Source organism: Pipistrellus kuhlii, unplaced genomic scaffold, assembly GCF_014108245.1.
Source record: "Pipistrellus kuhlii isolate mPipKuh1 unplaced genomic scaffold, mPipKuh1.p scaffold_m20_p_1, whole genome shotgun sequence".
In the NCBI taxonomy this organism is placed as follows: domain Eukaryota; kingdom Metazoa; phylum Chordata; class Mammalia; order Chiroptera; family Vespertilionidae; genus Pipistrellus; species Pipistrellus kuhlii.
This window is the reverse complement of record NW_023425404.1, coordinates 104,922,368-104,937,139: the sequence shown is the minus strand read 5'-3', so window position 1 is coordinate 104,937,139 and position 14,772 is coordinate 104,922,368. Positions and strand designations below refer to the sequence as shown.

Genomic DNA, 14,772 nt, shown 5'->3' with positions numbered 1-14,772 from the left:
TTTTTTTCAAAATTGATTAGCTCTATATTATTTTCATACTGGGAGAAAAATTTGATTTACCAAGCCACACTTTTTTTCCCCCCTTTTATTTTATTTTTTTAAATCAATCTTTATTGTTCATATTATTACAAAGGTTCCTCATTTCTTCCCCCCTCCACCAGGTTCCCACCCCACTCCCCGCCCCCCTCTCCACCCCCCATTGTCCTCATCCATAGGTGCACAGTTTATGTTCAGTCTCTTCCACCCTCCCTTTCCCAGAGAACAGTCACTCCACTCCCCTCCCATATCGCCAACTCTACTACAATGAACCGCTATTATTGTTCATCAGGTTTTTCAATCTCTTTTTGTTGTTGTTGTTGTTTTGTTTTTTTTAATTAATAAACTTTTACACTTCTAAGAATAAATTTTAAAATCTAATAATTTTAAACCTTTTTTTTTTTCTGCCCTGGGAATTGAGAGCAAACTTGTTTACATGTAAACTTGCCCTTAGGCTATCAAAAGGTGTAGCCATTCAATTGTAAATGGCACATTGTTTAAACATAGCTGCTGGTTGGAATTGGATTACCTGTTCTGGGTGGGAAGGGCTTGCCATTCCCTTTCTCCATTAAAATTAAGGTGTTAGCTTTAAAACCTCTTTTTGTCAAGAGACCTTAAACATTCAGAACTTTAAATTTTTCAGATAGTAAATCAGTTACTTAGCATTTTCTCATATCAATAATACCTCCACATGCCCAGTGATACACTTCACACAAAAGACATTTCCAAATAGGTCAATCAGCCTCATCCAGGCCCCACACAAGGCACTCACAGATCAACACCCCAGCACTATACTAACTCAACACATCCAGATCTAAGCCTTCATCATTTGATTCAGCAGACCCTCAAGTTCCCGCAAAAGTTTCCAGCCATGTCTGAGAGGCAGCCTTGGGGCGGGAGCAGGCGAGGAGCGAGCTGTTCCGGGCCTGGCTGCTCCAGACCTGGCCTCTGTTGCTCTGGTCCGTTCCACAACCAGCTGCTCCGGGTCTGGCCGCTGCCGCTCCCGACCCGGCTACTCTGTGCCCGGTTGCTCAGGGCCCGGCAGCTCCCAGCCTGGTAACTGCTGCTCAGGGCCTGGCCGCACCCGACCCAGCTGCTCTGAGCCCACCTGCTCCAGGCCCGGCCACTCCGGGCCTGGCCGCTCCCGGCCTGGCAGCTGCTGCTCCGGGCCTGGCTGCTCCCGACCCTACTGCTCTGGGCCCGGCTGCTCCGGGCCCGGCCGCTCCGAGCCTGGCAGATCCCGACCTGGATGCTCCGGGCTTGGTTGCTGCTGCTCGGGGCCTGGCTGCTCCTGACCCGGGTGCTCTGGGCCCGACGACTCCAGGCTTGGCCGCTCCAGGCCTGGCTGTTCCAGGCTTGGTTGGTGCTGCTCTGGGCCTGGCTGTTCCCGACCCGGCTGCTCTGGGCCTGGCTGCTCCAGGCCTGGCTGCTCCCGGCCTGGCTGCTGCTGCTCTGGGTCTGGCTGCTCCCGACCCGGCTGCTCTGGACCCAGCTGCTCCGGGTCTGGACGCTCTGGGCCCAGCCGCTCCGGGCCTGGCCACACCCGGCCTGGCTGCTGCTGCTCTGGGCCTGGCTGCTCCGGGCCCGGCCGCTGCAAGCCTGGCAGCTCCTGACCTAGCTTCTCCGGGCTTGGTTGCTGCTGCTCTGGGCCCGGCTGCTCCGGGCCAGGCCGCTCTGGGCCTGGCAGCTCCCAACCTGGCTGCTCCAAGCATGGTTGCTGCTGCTCTGGGCCTGGCTCCTCCCGACCTGGCTGCTCTGGGCCTGGCAGCTCCCGGCCTGGATGCTGTGGGCTTGGCTGCTGCTGCTCCGGGCCTGGATGCTACTGCCTTGTGCCTGGCCACTCTAGGCCTGGCCGCCACCATTCCAACATTCTGTCCTTTTTTTTTTCTTTTTTTTTTAAATATATTTTATTGATTTATTCACAGAGAGGAAGAGAGAGGGATAGAGAGCTAGAAACATTGATGAGAGAGAATCATTGATCAGTTGCCTCTGGCACACCCCCCACTAGGGATGTGCCCACAACCAGGTACATGCCTTGCCCGGAATCGAACCCGGGACCCTTCGGTCCACAGGCCGACGCTCTATCCACTGAGCCAAACCGGTCCCGGCATCTGTCCTTTTTTTTTTTTTAAACGCATTTATGTTGCAATGTTGGCTGCTGAGTTGAGTTCTGACTTAGTCTTCAATTTTTCAAGATCTTCTTTATATTCTTTCTCAAGTAATTTTACTATCTTTTGCTCTCACTTGATTTCTTCACATTGAAAACTTCTTCAGTTTCTTCCTCCTTGTCCTGGAAGCTCAGCAGGTTGGCCTGTGGCACCCCTTTGTTCTCCGCGGGCTCCTGCGCTGCTTCAGCCTGTTGCCGGGGTTGGCGCCGCCCAGAAAGCAGCCCCCAGCCTCAGCTCTGTGGCCCGCGCTCAGTGGTCGAAGGCCCAGGGGCACCCCCCCACTGGGGGCCCCGTCGCCCGGCTCCTTGCTGGCGCCCGGCTGGCCGGTGTCCGGCAGGGGCTCCTGCTCCTCGTCGCGTTCCTCCAGTCTGGAGCTTTTTTTCTCCTTCCCGCTAGGGGAGTCTAGCATCAGAGTCAACAGACTGTCCTCTGCGCACAATGTGCTCAACTCCGGGGGCTCCGCTTTTCGCCGCTCCCCTGGGATTCCGCCTCACAGCCCTGTCTCCCCCTGCCTGAGCCTGGGTCCCCAGGGTCTGGCCTAGAACTAGGGTTCAGAGCAGTCGAAACTGGGGCCCAGCATGGCCAGAGCTCCTGTTTCCTTCCCTCCAGGGCAATCCCGCATCAGAGTCAACATTCCTTCCCTTGAGCGCAATGTGCGCGACTCCGGGGGCTCTGCCCCTTGCCGCTCCCCCGGGACTCCGCCTCACAGCCCTGTCTCCCTCTGCTTGAGCCTGGGTCCCCAGGGATTGGCCTACAACTGGGGTTCAGAGCAGTCAGGACTGGGGCTCAGCACCGCCGGAGGTTTTGTTTCTTCCTGACAGGGCAATCCAGCATCAGAGTCAACATTCTGTCCTCTGCGCGCAATGTGCGCAACTCCGGGGGCTCCGCTTTTCGCCGCTCCCCCTGGATTCCGCCTCACAGCCCCATCTCCCCCTGCCCGAGCCTAGGTCCCCAGGGTCTGGCCCATAACTGGGGCTCAGCGCTGCCGGTTCTGTGGTTCAGCCCAGGCTGGGGTTTTTATTTCCTTCCTGCTAGGGAACGCCAGGCAGGCACCCAGCCTTCTCCTCCTCTCCGGCTGTGACCTCTCCGTGCACGCGCACGTGTGTGCGTGCGCGCAGCATGTCTCCGTACCTTAGGCTTTTTCAGCTCCTCTGATTTTCCTTCTGGTTTTCTCTTTCCTTCTTGTTGTAGAATTTTCAGTCAGTCGACTACCTGTAGCTCTGGGCAATGTCCACTCTACATTTTAGTTGTATTCCATTGAAATTGTTGTGTGCTGCTGCGGTTAGATGTCTACCTGAGCAGCCATCTTGGATCCTCCTCTCTCTGGTATTGCCACACTTTTTTTTTCTTTTAACTTATCAAAACATTAAGTTGATTTGATAATTTTTATATGAAAAGATATCGAAGTATTTTACCATGGAATTATATAAAAATACTACCCAGATCAAACCTTATAGAACTCAGTAACCTTATAAGAGAAAACTGAATAGTAGCAGCTAGGAAGCCTAAAGTTAGATGACTATTGTCCAGTTTGATTGTACCATTTAGAAATTACATTTCTTGGTTACTTGACTGAATTGCAATAATGTTAATAATTCACCATATATATATATATATATATATATATATATATATATATATATATATATTATAGGCTCATCCCTAAAATATGAAAAGAATATAGCTTACCTTGCTGATTGGAGGATAAAGGTATCCTATAATCAAGAGTTTTAAGCTAAAAGAAACATCAGGAATAAGAGTAAAAACTTCAAAATTTGGCCAAAACCAGTTTGGCTCAGTGGATAGAGCGTCGACCTGCAGACTGAGAGGTCCCAGGTTCGTTTCCGGTCAAGGGCATGTACATTGGTTGCAGGCACATCCGCAGTAGGTGGTGTGCAGGAGACAGCTGGTCAATGTTTCTCTCTCATCAATGTTTCTAGCTCTCTGTCCCTCTCCCTTCTCTCTGTAAAAAATCAATAAAATATATATTTTTTAAAAACCTTCAAAATTTGCTCTGGTCAGTGTGGCTTGGTTGAAGTGTCGTCCCGTACACCAAGAGGCTGTGGGTTTGATGCCTGGTCAGGGTACATACCCAGGTTGTGGGTTCAATACCCGACTGGGGAGTATATAGGAGGAAACTGTTCCATGTTACTCTCTCACATCAATGTGCCTCTCTATCTCTCTTTCTCTCTCTCCCCCTCTCCCTCTTCCCCTTTCTTCCTCTCTCTCAAATCAATTGAAAAAAATTTCAAAATTTTATTTTAAAATGCTATATAAAAACAAATTTAAATCTCAATGAAAAACATAAAAACCCTGGCCCTAATTCAGTCTTTTAAAAATATAAACCCTTATAATATAAATAAACCCTTTTATACTATTAGTAAGAGATTTTAAATTCTAAATTGCTCCAAATATCCTGAAATTATTAAAAGAATATCTTATTCATAGGAAACAGACTCAACAAAAAAATATGGACGAATACCTTGGTGAATGCAGACAGCAGGTTTACCAGTTTGCTCCAAGTTTTGATCTACAGCTTTTACTTCTTCAGTGCTTCTGCCACTCAGAGAAGAACTAGCATGGATATCATTCTGTACATCCTGAACAAAGCTGTCTTTATCATAGCCATTAGCAACAATGATTTCCAAATTCTTATGCTCTGTGGATTTCTTCGTCATTTTCTTATCTTTTATGTGAAAATGTAGAGATTAATAAAAGTTCACATTAGGTCACCTTCTGCATACACTGTTCTGATATCAACTTACCCAAAATCCCTTTGAAGGGTTTCCTACTAGGAGCAGAGAAATGGGGTGCTCATACAAAAGGGGTATTTTATATGCTGACAACTCACACAAACTGTATTGGTTTCAAAACTGCTTCAGTTCACTGTGAATTTTCCAGACCTCCTTTGAGAGCTAATCTCTCAAGGTTTTCACACTCTCTCAGGATGAACAAAATGTTCTATGAGACCCAGCAGTACAAAGGGGAACATATAGCAAATAAAGAGATCCTTCAAAGAAAGTATTACTTGTCTTATTTTAATGGAATCAGAAGGCAAACTTAAACCAGGCAGTTTGTTTTAGTATCTTTCTGCCCCCTTTCTAAAACAGTCTTCCCAAGAATCACTGGTACTCTTTCTAATAAAGACCATCCAATTCAGGGCCCCATGATTCCAATCTTCCTTCTTTGTCAAAACTTCTACCTGGCCCTCCCTAGCCATGGGGCTCAGTTGGTTAGAAAGTCAGCCAGTGCACTGAAAGGTAACCAGTTCAATTCCTGGTTAGAGCATATACTTTGATTGTGGGATCAATACCTGGTAAGTATAGGAGGCAACTGATAGATGTTTTGCTCATACATCAATGTTCCTTTCCCTTTTCTTCTCTCTCCTTCCCCCTCTTTTGGAAAAAAAAAAAAAAAAATCAGTAAAAAACACACACATATCCTTGGGTTAAAAAACAAAAAACCTTCTACTTGAATCCTATTCTCTTGATTCCACGCTATTCTTGACAAAATATTCAGAGTATGGTTGTCTCCTCTCCTTGACAACATATGCATATTCATATTGGAAACAATGCACTACAGAAATCTATACTAATAAAAGGGTAATATGCTGCCCTGATCTGTTTGACTCAGTAAATAGAGCGTTGGCGCAGACTCAAGGGTCCCAGGTTCGATTCCAGGCAAGGGTGTGTGCCTTGGTTGCGGGCACATCCCCAGTGTGGGGTGTGCAGGATGCAGCTGATCAATGTTTCTCTCTCATCTGTTTCTCTCTCATCGATGTTCCTGGCTCTCTTTCCCTCTCCCTTCCTCTCTGTAAAAAATCAATGGAATATATATATTTTTAAAAAAGGTATTTGCTAATTAGTCCGGGAGACATTCTGAGAGACCTTTCAGATGTCCTTTTGGACAAAGCTATGCTGGCCAGGCCAAGGCAGAGGTGATTAGGGGCCATCAGGCCAGGAGGGGAGGGCAATTGGGGGTGATCAGGCTGGCGAGAAGGGGGGGAGTTGGGAGGCAAGCAGGCGGGCAGTTAGAGGTAAATAGGCTGGTGGGGGGGTGAGAGGAGAGCAGTTGGGGGCAATCAAACCAGCAAGGGGGGAGCAGTTGGGGGCAAGAAGGCCGGCTCGGAGGGGCAGTTGGGGGCGAGCAGGCCAGCAGGTAGTGGTTAGGGGCGATCAGGCAGGTAGGCAGGTGAGTGGTTAGGAGCCAGCAGTCCCAGATTGCAAGAGGGATGTACAACTGTTGGCAGTCAGATATCCCCAAGGGGTCCCAGATTGGAGAGGGTGCAGGCCAGCCTGAGGGAAGCCCCCTCCCTCATGCATGAATTTCATGCACCAGGCCACTAGTATATTTCTAGAGCAGCATCACATTGGGAAGAATGGCCTATTCTTGTTAGCTTTCAATAGACATCTATTCCATCTATGGATAAGGCAGGCTGTTTCTGTATCCCTTTGGAACACAAAAACCTGGTTATAGGGTCAACAACCCACATCCCACCACTTCCTACAGTGCCAAATCAGCCCAAGCTTCTCCATATTCTTTTATCTTATTTAATGTAAAATTATTATCCCACCAACCAAAGATTACCATTATCATTTTGTTCCGCTCCTTTCACTTCTTCTTGGGCCTCTTCGTCCTCAGACTCAGCTCCACTATCACTGCTTTCAGCTTTACCATTAACAGTTTTGGCATTTGGAGGAGAAGTTAGAACATTGCCAAGATCTAAAATATAAAAATGACCATTTAATCTCTAACCATATAACATACAATAAGGCTGTGATCCTATATAATAAAAGGCTAATATGCAAATCGACTGAATAGAGGAATGACCGGTCACTATGATGCACACTGACTACCAGGGTCAGATGCTCAACGCACCAGCTGCCCTCTGGTAGTCAGTGCACTCCCACAAGGGGAGCACTGCTCAGCCAGAAGGCAGGCTCATGATTGGCATGTGCAGCAGCAGGAGCATCTCCTGCCTCCACAGCAGCACTAAGGACCCTTCAAGAGTCCCGGACTGTGAAAGGGCACAGGCTGGGCTGAGGGACCCTCCCCCGTTTGCACAAATGTCATGGATTGGGCCTCTAGTTTACAAATAATAGAATAATTCTGAAGGAAACAGGTTCGGATATATATTTATAGAGCTTTGGACCAAAGGTTTCCAGGTTCAATTCTGGTCAAGGACATATATCTTAATTGCAGGCTCCTCCCCTGCCTGGGCCTTGGTCAGGGCTCTTGTAGGAGGCAACCAATCAATGTGTTTCTCTCACAATGATGTTTCTCTTTGTCTTCCCCTCTCTCTGTCTTCCACTCTCTCTAAAAATTAATGGAAAATTATCCTTGGGTAAGGATCAGCAACAGCAACAACAAAAAAGTCAAAAGGAAAACTGTCCTGCAATGTGGCAATATTTTACAAAATTGTAAACACCGAACAAACACCCATATTTTTTGATCCAGCAATTATATTTTAAATACCATTTCTTATTTTATACTTCCACATATATATTGTAGAATGACTTTTGAACATCGTCAAGTTCAGCAGCATTTGAAGATCAGAAGAGGAAACAATCTAAATGTACATTAGAATGGTACGGATTATGTTACAATGTCTTACCACTTCTAGACTCAGATATGATTCAAAATACAGAGTATTCTAACTTTGTATACTGTATATTAACACAATGTAGGCAGCTCTCATTAAAAAAAAAAAATTTTTTTAAATTAAGCCTTGGCCAGTGTGGATCAGTTGGCTGGGCATCATCCTGTATGCTGAAAGGGTACCGGTTTGATTACCAGTCAGGATACATGCCTCAGGGTAGGTGGAAGGGCTCCATTCCCAGTAGGAAGTGTATAGAAGGCAGCCCATCAATGTTCCACTCTCACATTGATGCTTCTCTCTCCCTCTAAAATTCAATGAAAAAATATTTTTTTAAACTTAAGATTTTTTTCCAGCAAAATATATGAATAGTTCTAGATAGACTAACTAAAGACTTCAAATAGCTTCATGTCATTTTAAGTTAGGGTTTGTTCCTCAATTGGTTCATGTCAGGACAAGTTTATATATATGCCAAATTATAGGTATAGGTATAGGTATAGATATATAGATATAGATATAGATATAGATATAGATATAGATATAGATATAGATATATAGATATAGATAGAAGCCTAAGCAACCAAATGACCGAATGACTGGTCGCTGTGATGTGCACTGACCACCAGGCTCAATGCAAGAGCTGCCCCCTCGTGGTTAGTGTGCTACCTCAGCGGGAGCACTGCTCAGCTGACCAAAGGGTGCCAAACGCAGGGCTCATGACTGGCGAGTACAACTGCAGCAGCACGAGCCTTTCCCGGTTGAAACTGATTGGGCACGAGGCAGTGGCAGGTGCAGCAGGGCTGAAATGAGCAGAATCAGCAGGCAGGAATGGGAGGCAGTGTTGGACTGCCAGTTTCTGCCTGATCCAGGTAAGCCATGCTGAGGGACCCCACTGGTGCACAAATTCATGCTCCAAGCCTCTAGTGAGTTTATCAAGCTTTTATAATTTTTAAATTAAAATTAAGGAATTGTAGAACTGAACCACTATTATTATTATTCACTCTTTCTTATTTTTATAATTAGTTGTTTAAATATCTATCTCTGAAAAAATAAATAAGCATCTGCCTCTGGCCAATAGGCTGGACAGTACTAAAGCAGGTCCAGATTTATGCCCATCTGCATCCTAAAAACATGCTTCAGAGAAAAACACTTAATATTCTTTCTGAATTAAATAAATCAGATATAGAAGGTATGGTACAGAATAATGCCCATTTGACCAAATTCAGTCATTTGGTTGCTTAGGCTTCTATCTATAGCTATATCTATATCGAAATCTATATTTATATCTATATCTATATCTATATCTACATCTATAACTATTGTATATCTATATCTATATCAGTTATGGCAGACACAAACTGCAGGCCTTATGATGATTACTGTCCTGAAACACTGTAATTGCCATCAATTAGTAAAAGATGTCTTATAAATAGGAATGATGATAAAAAGGATACCACATACATATATGTATATGTTTATGTATATGTATGTGTATATGTATGTGTATATGTATGTGTATGTATATGTATATATATAATTGATTTCAGAGGGGGAGAGAGAAAAACATCAATGATGAGAGAGAATCACTGATTGGCTGCCTCCTGCACACCCTCTACTAGGGATTGAGCCTGCAACCTAGGCATGTGCTCTTGACCAGAATCGAACCTGGGACCCTTCAGTCCACAGGCTGACGCTCTATCCATTGAGCCAAACCAGCTAGGGCACCATATATATTAAAACATAAAATTTCCATTTAAATTGACTCTTACTGGTTCATTTCACTCTGCTTTCTAATAAAATTTCAAGATCAAATGTTTAAAATTAATGCCAGCAAATGTGCATATTCAACTCCTGCTAATATATAAAAGATACACAACTTTCAATTATTTATGGAGTACACAAAAAGACACAGACCCTGGCCAGAAAAAAAAAGTAGACTTATATAATATTTTCAATAATAAAGCTTTAAAAAGATGTATATCTAAAATAAATAAAGTCAATCAATAATAAATATAAAAAATAAATTATTATTGATATTTCTAACTCCCCCTCTCCCTTCCTTTCTGGAATCAATAAAAAATTTTAAAAAAGAATAAATAAAACACAAGCTAAGTGAATTCCCCGATGCCTTACTCTAGCTTGCAAGGCTGCAGTAAACCAAGCACTTGCCCTGGCTGTGCGGCTCATTTGGTTGGAGCATCATCCTGTACATCAAAAGGCTGTGGATTCAATTCTTGATCAAGGCACATGCCAGGCCTGTGGGCTTGATCCCCAGCAAGGGGTATGAAGGAGGCAGCGATCAATGTTTCTCCTTTCTCTCCCTGCCTCCCTCATTAAGAAGATGAATAAAAACATATTTAAATAATAATGATTTTAAAAATAAATAAAGTCAATAAAAACATATTCTCAGGTGAGGATTATAAATAAAAAAAAAACACCTAACACTTTAAAGTAAATACAGCATTTTAAAATTAGCTAAAAAGTATTTCAGCCATATTGATAATAATATATAAAGCAAAATAGAAAATATAATCCATCAAAATAAAACTATGAATTCTGGCCGAAACTGGTTTGGCTTGGTGGATAGAGTGTCTGCCTGCAGACTGAAGGGTCCTGGGTTCGATTCCAGTTAGGGGCATGTATCTTGGTTGCAGGCACATCCCCAGTGGGGGGGTGCAGGAGGCAGCTGGTCAATGTTTCTCTCTCATCGACGTTTTTGGCTCTCTATCCCTCTCAATTCCTCTCTGTAGAAAATCAATAAAATATATTTAAAAAAAACAAACTATGAATTCTATTACAATTTTATACCTACCAATGAACTACTTATCATGTTTCAATAACTTAAGAGTTAAAACTTAAGATTTTATAATACTTTTAGTATATTTTTATTGATTTCAGAGAGGAAGAGAGAGAGAGAAACATCAGTGATGAGAGAGAATGGTTGATCAGTTGCCTTCTGCACACCCCCATCAAGCCCACAGTTGGGGACATGCCCTGGCTGAGAGTCAAACCATGACCTCCTAGTTCATAGGTCAATGTTTAACTATCAAGCCACCCCCCCTAGGTATATTTTAGAACTTTATGCAGTTTATTTGCTTGGATTAAAACTCTTGAGTGACAATCTTGTAAGTTATATGAATTTGTGTAGAACTCATTGATATGTAAATTTTAAACAAAATTTTACATGGATTTCACTATTCCTACCTTCTAAGTATTTAGAGATTTTCTCCAGTCGGACTGGCATGTGAGAATAAAAAAAAAATTACACATATAAGTATTAATGTAACATAATGTATTAGTTGCTGAGTTAAAAATGCGGTAAAATAGTCCAACCTGAAGTTAAATCAGAACTTCTGCCACTTTTTTTGTCCTCTACAATTTCATAAAATGGACCTATGACATGTAGCAATTCTTCAACTTTCTCAGTCATTGGCATTGTTTCAAGAATCTGTAATCAAAAGAAACAAATCCTGTGAAATCACAAATTATTTACGCTGATCTAAATTACTAACCAATAATACAATATTTAGAAAATTTTTATATATGAGGTTCATTTATAGACTCCCAAAGTATCTATATTAATTACATACTTATTGTATATAACCTCCTAGAAAAGTTTCAAATATATTAAAAACTTAAAAATGTTCTCATTTTGCCAAAACCGGTTTGGCTCAGTGGATAGAGCATCGGTCTGCGGACTGAAAGGTCCCAGGTTCGATTCCTGTCAAGGGCATATATATAGCTTGCTTGCAGGCTCCTCCCCTGCCCAAGCCCTGGTCAGGGCTCATGCAGGAGGCAACCAATTGATGTGTTCTCTCACATAGATGTTTCTCTTTGTCTTTCCCTCTCTTTTCCACCCTCCCTAAAAATCAATGAAAATATATCATCAACAAAGGATCAACAACAAAAATAGTTCTCATTTTGAAAACTAAGTTTCATGTAAAATTTTATACAATTTATATATTGTGCATTAAAAACTAAGGACACCAATGGTAAATAAATAAAATAGAAAGCTGTGGATTAGTATAAACTGTATGTTCTTTCACTCTATGGTATTATTTTTTTAAATATATATTTTTCTTGATTTCAGAAAGGAAGAGAGAGGGAAAAGAGAAATAAATATCAATGATGAGAATCACTGATTGGCTGGCTCTCCTGCACACCCCCTACTGGGATTGAGCCCACAACCTAGGCATGTGTCCTTGACTGTAATCAAACCCAGGACCCTTCAGTAGGCAGGCCCACACTCTATCCACTGAGCCAAGCCGGCTAGAGTTCTATGGTATTTTTTTTAATAGGGCACAAAAGTAAAGTAGGAAATAACCACTTTCAGGCACCTTTACAACCATGGGCCAATTTAGAATCATCAAGTTTAAACAGCAAGGTATATGAACTAAAAAGGCATTCAAATAAATAGTTATCAATTGGTGATTGATGGCAAAGCAATATGTCAAAGAAAAGGTATAATGTGCTTCCTTTAAGTCAGGTGTGGGGAATGTCCAACTCCCAGGCCATATGTCCCACGAAATCATGTGATCTGGACCTACCACGGTATTAGGGATGACTTAATTAAATGTTTGAACAAATATAGCAGGCTAATTTTTAAGTTGACAATCTTTTGTGACTCGTGAATGATGTTATAAATATCCAAATGACCCTTGGCAGAAAAATGGTTCCCCACCCTACTTTAAGTGAAAAGGTCTGAATGTACATAAAAAAAGAATACAGTACATTCAGGTTTCAGTATTATCCTCGATTTTAGGTCTCAGAACATATGCCCCATGGTTAATGGGGGACTAACATACACTGATCTATATTTAAACTCAACAGACATAATGCAAGTTATTCAAATACTGGCTGATTTTCTGGAAACCCCCACAATGCAGCCTGTAAAACTGTACAGAAAACAAAATTTTATATTTCTTTTTTATTATAAATCAAAATAAACTATATATAAAAACATAGATTATTTACTTCAAACCACATTATTCTATTCCCTCAAAGCTAAAATCCTATTAAATTATTATACAACTAGAGGCCTGGTGCATGAAATTCGTGCACGGAGGAGGGGCATGTCCCTCAGCCCAGCCTGCACCCTCTCCAAACTGGGATCCCTCTCACAATCCAGGACTGCTGGCTCCCAACTTCTTGCCTGCTTGCCTTCCTGATTGCCCCTAACCACTTCTGCCTGCCAGCCTGATAACCCTAACCACTCCCATGCCAGCCTAATTGATGTCTAACTGTTTTCCTGCCAGTCTGTTTGTCCCCAACTTCCCTCCTCTGGCAGCCTGGTCACCCCTAACTGCCTTCCCATGCAGGGTTGATTGCATCCAACTGCCATCTCTTGCAGGCCTGGTCTCTCTAACTGCCCTCTCTTGCAGGCCTGGTTACTCCCAACTGCCCTCCCCTGCTGGCCATCTTGTGGTGGCCATCTTGTGTCCACATGGATGCAGGATCTTTGACCACATGGAAGCAGCCATATTGTGTGTTGGTCAATCTGCAATTACTCTTTTATTAGACAGAATAGAGGCCTGGTGCATGGGTGGGAGTCAACTGGTTTGCCCTGAAGGGTGTCCCAGATCAGGATGGGAGTTCCCTTGGGGCATGGGGCAGCCTGAGTGAGGGGCCTGTGGTGGTTTCCAGGCCAGCCCCACTCCCTGGTGACCCAAGTGGAGGCCCTGGTAACTGGAATTTATTTACCTTCTACAATTGAAACTTTGTAGCCTGGAGCAGAGCCAAGCCTTCTGCTTGCTCTGTGGCTGCCGCCATTTCTGTTTGGATTTAACTTTCCATAATTGAAACTTTGTAGCCTTGAGTAGAGGCTTAGGCTGACCAGGGCAGGCAGAAAGCTTGGCTTCTTCCATTGCCAGGGAAACCCAAGCCTCGCTCCTGCTCTCTGTGGCTGTAGCAGAAGGGTTACTTATTTGCATACTTGCTCTGACTGGCTGGTGGGGCATGGCTGGTGGGTGTGGCTTGTGGGTATAGCAGAGTGGTGGTTAATTTGCATACTACTCTTTTATTAGGTAGAATTTTTTATTCCCACAACTTTTTTGGTGGTATTTCACAAAACAGTTTATAAATCATGAAAAGCATAATTTTCATAAAACATTATCTATCAATGTTTCTCTCTCATCAATGTTTCTAACTGTCTCTCTCTTTCTCTTCCTCTCTGTAAAAAATCAATAAAATATATTTTTTAAAAAACATTATCAATTATAATATATAAATAAAATTAATAAGGCTCCTTAAAACCTTAAATGCAAAAGCATGGAATAAGATTTATATTAAAAGAATAATTCTAAACAGCAATAGTACAGTGATTTGTCAATTATATTTAAAAACATAACTCAATGACTGCTTCAGTTAAGTAAATTATTGCTATTAGAAAAAGTCCTGCCCTAGCTGGTTTGGCTCAGTGGATAGTGTGTCAGCCTGCAGACTAAAGGGTCCTGGGTTAGATTTTGTCAAGGGTACATGCCCAGTTTCAGGCTACAGCCCCAGTAGGGGATGTGCGGGAGGCAGCTGATCAATGATTTTCTCCCATCATTGATGTTTCTATCTCTCTTTCCTTCTCCCTTCCTCACTGAAATCAATAAAGATGTATTTTTAAATAAATAAAATATAATGAAAGTCCCGAATTCAGTTATGAAATCTTTGGGATAATGTACTATTTCCACATGATTATTTTGAACATGTAATTTTATCTACTAATGTCCACAAAGTTAACATCTGAAAATAAATGAATACACTAGTAATCAAATTTTCAACCTATGTATATCTTTAAAATGTTTTAATTTGCCTCTAAAAGTTTTCTAAGAACTTTATTACATTCACAGTATGAAATGAAAATTTTAAAGTCTCAGTAAAGATAGCTTAATTAGAGAAGTAGTTACAAAATTCTACAGGCACAGTGGGAGCATTTTAAATAGCTAAAAGGCAGCAGTATAGTTTTAATCTTTCTGGGGGGGAAAG

At 42.7% G+C, this 14,772-nt stretch overlaps 1 protein-coding gene across 8 annotated transcripts in view; it reads right to left on the bottom strand.

Annotated features, from left to right (window-relative positions):
• Positions 1-14,772, bottom strand: part of ACBD5 (acyl-CoA binding domain containing 5) — a 63,318-nt gene that overhangs the window by 33,985 nt on the left and 14,561 nt on the right. For 5 of the 8 annotated variants that reach the window (XM_036458934.2, XM_036458924.2, XM_036458888.2 and 2 more), the window contains 4 exons: positions 11,134-11,248; positions 11,005-11,037; positions 6,792-6,926; positions 4,687-4,890 (listed from right to left, as the gene is read on the bottom strand). In XM_036458934.2, coding sequence (XP_036314827.1) covers positions 4,687-4,890; positions 6,792-6,926; positions 11,005-11,037; positions 11,134-11,248 — 487 coding nt within the window. The remainder of the gene's footprint in view (positions 1-4,686; positions 4,891-6,791; positions 6,927-11,004; positions 11,038-11,133; positions 11,249-14,772) is intronic. The other 3 variants (XM_036458898.2, XM_036458949.2, XM_045587779.1) reach the window with 2 other exon arrangements.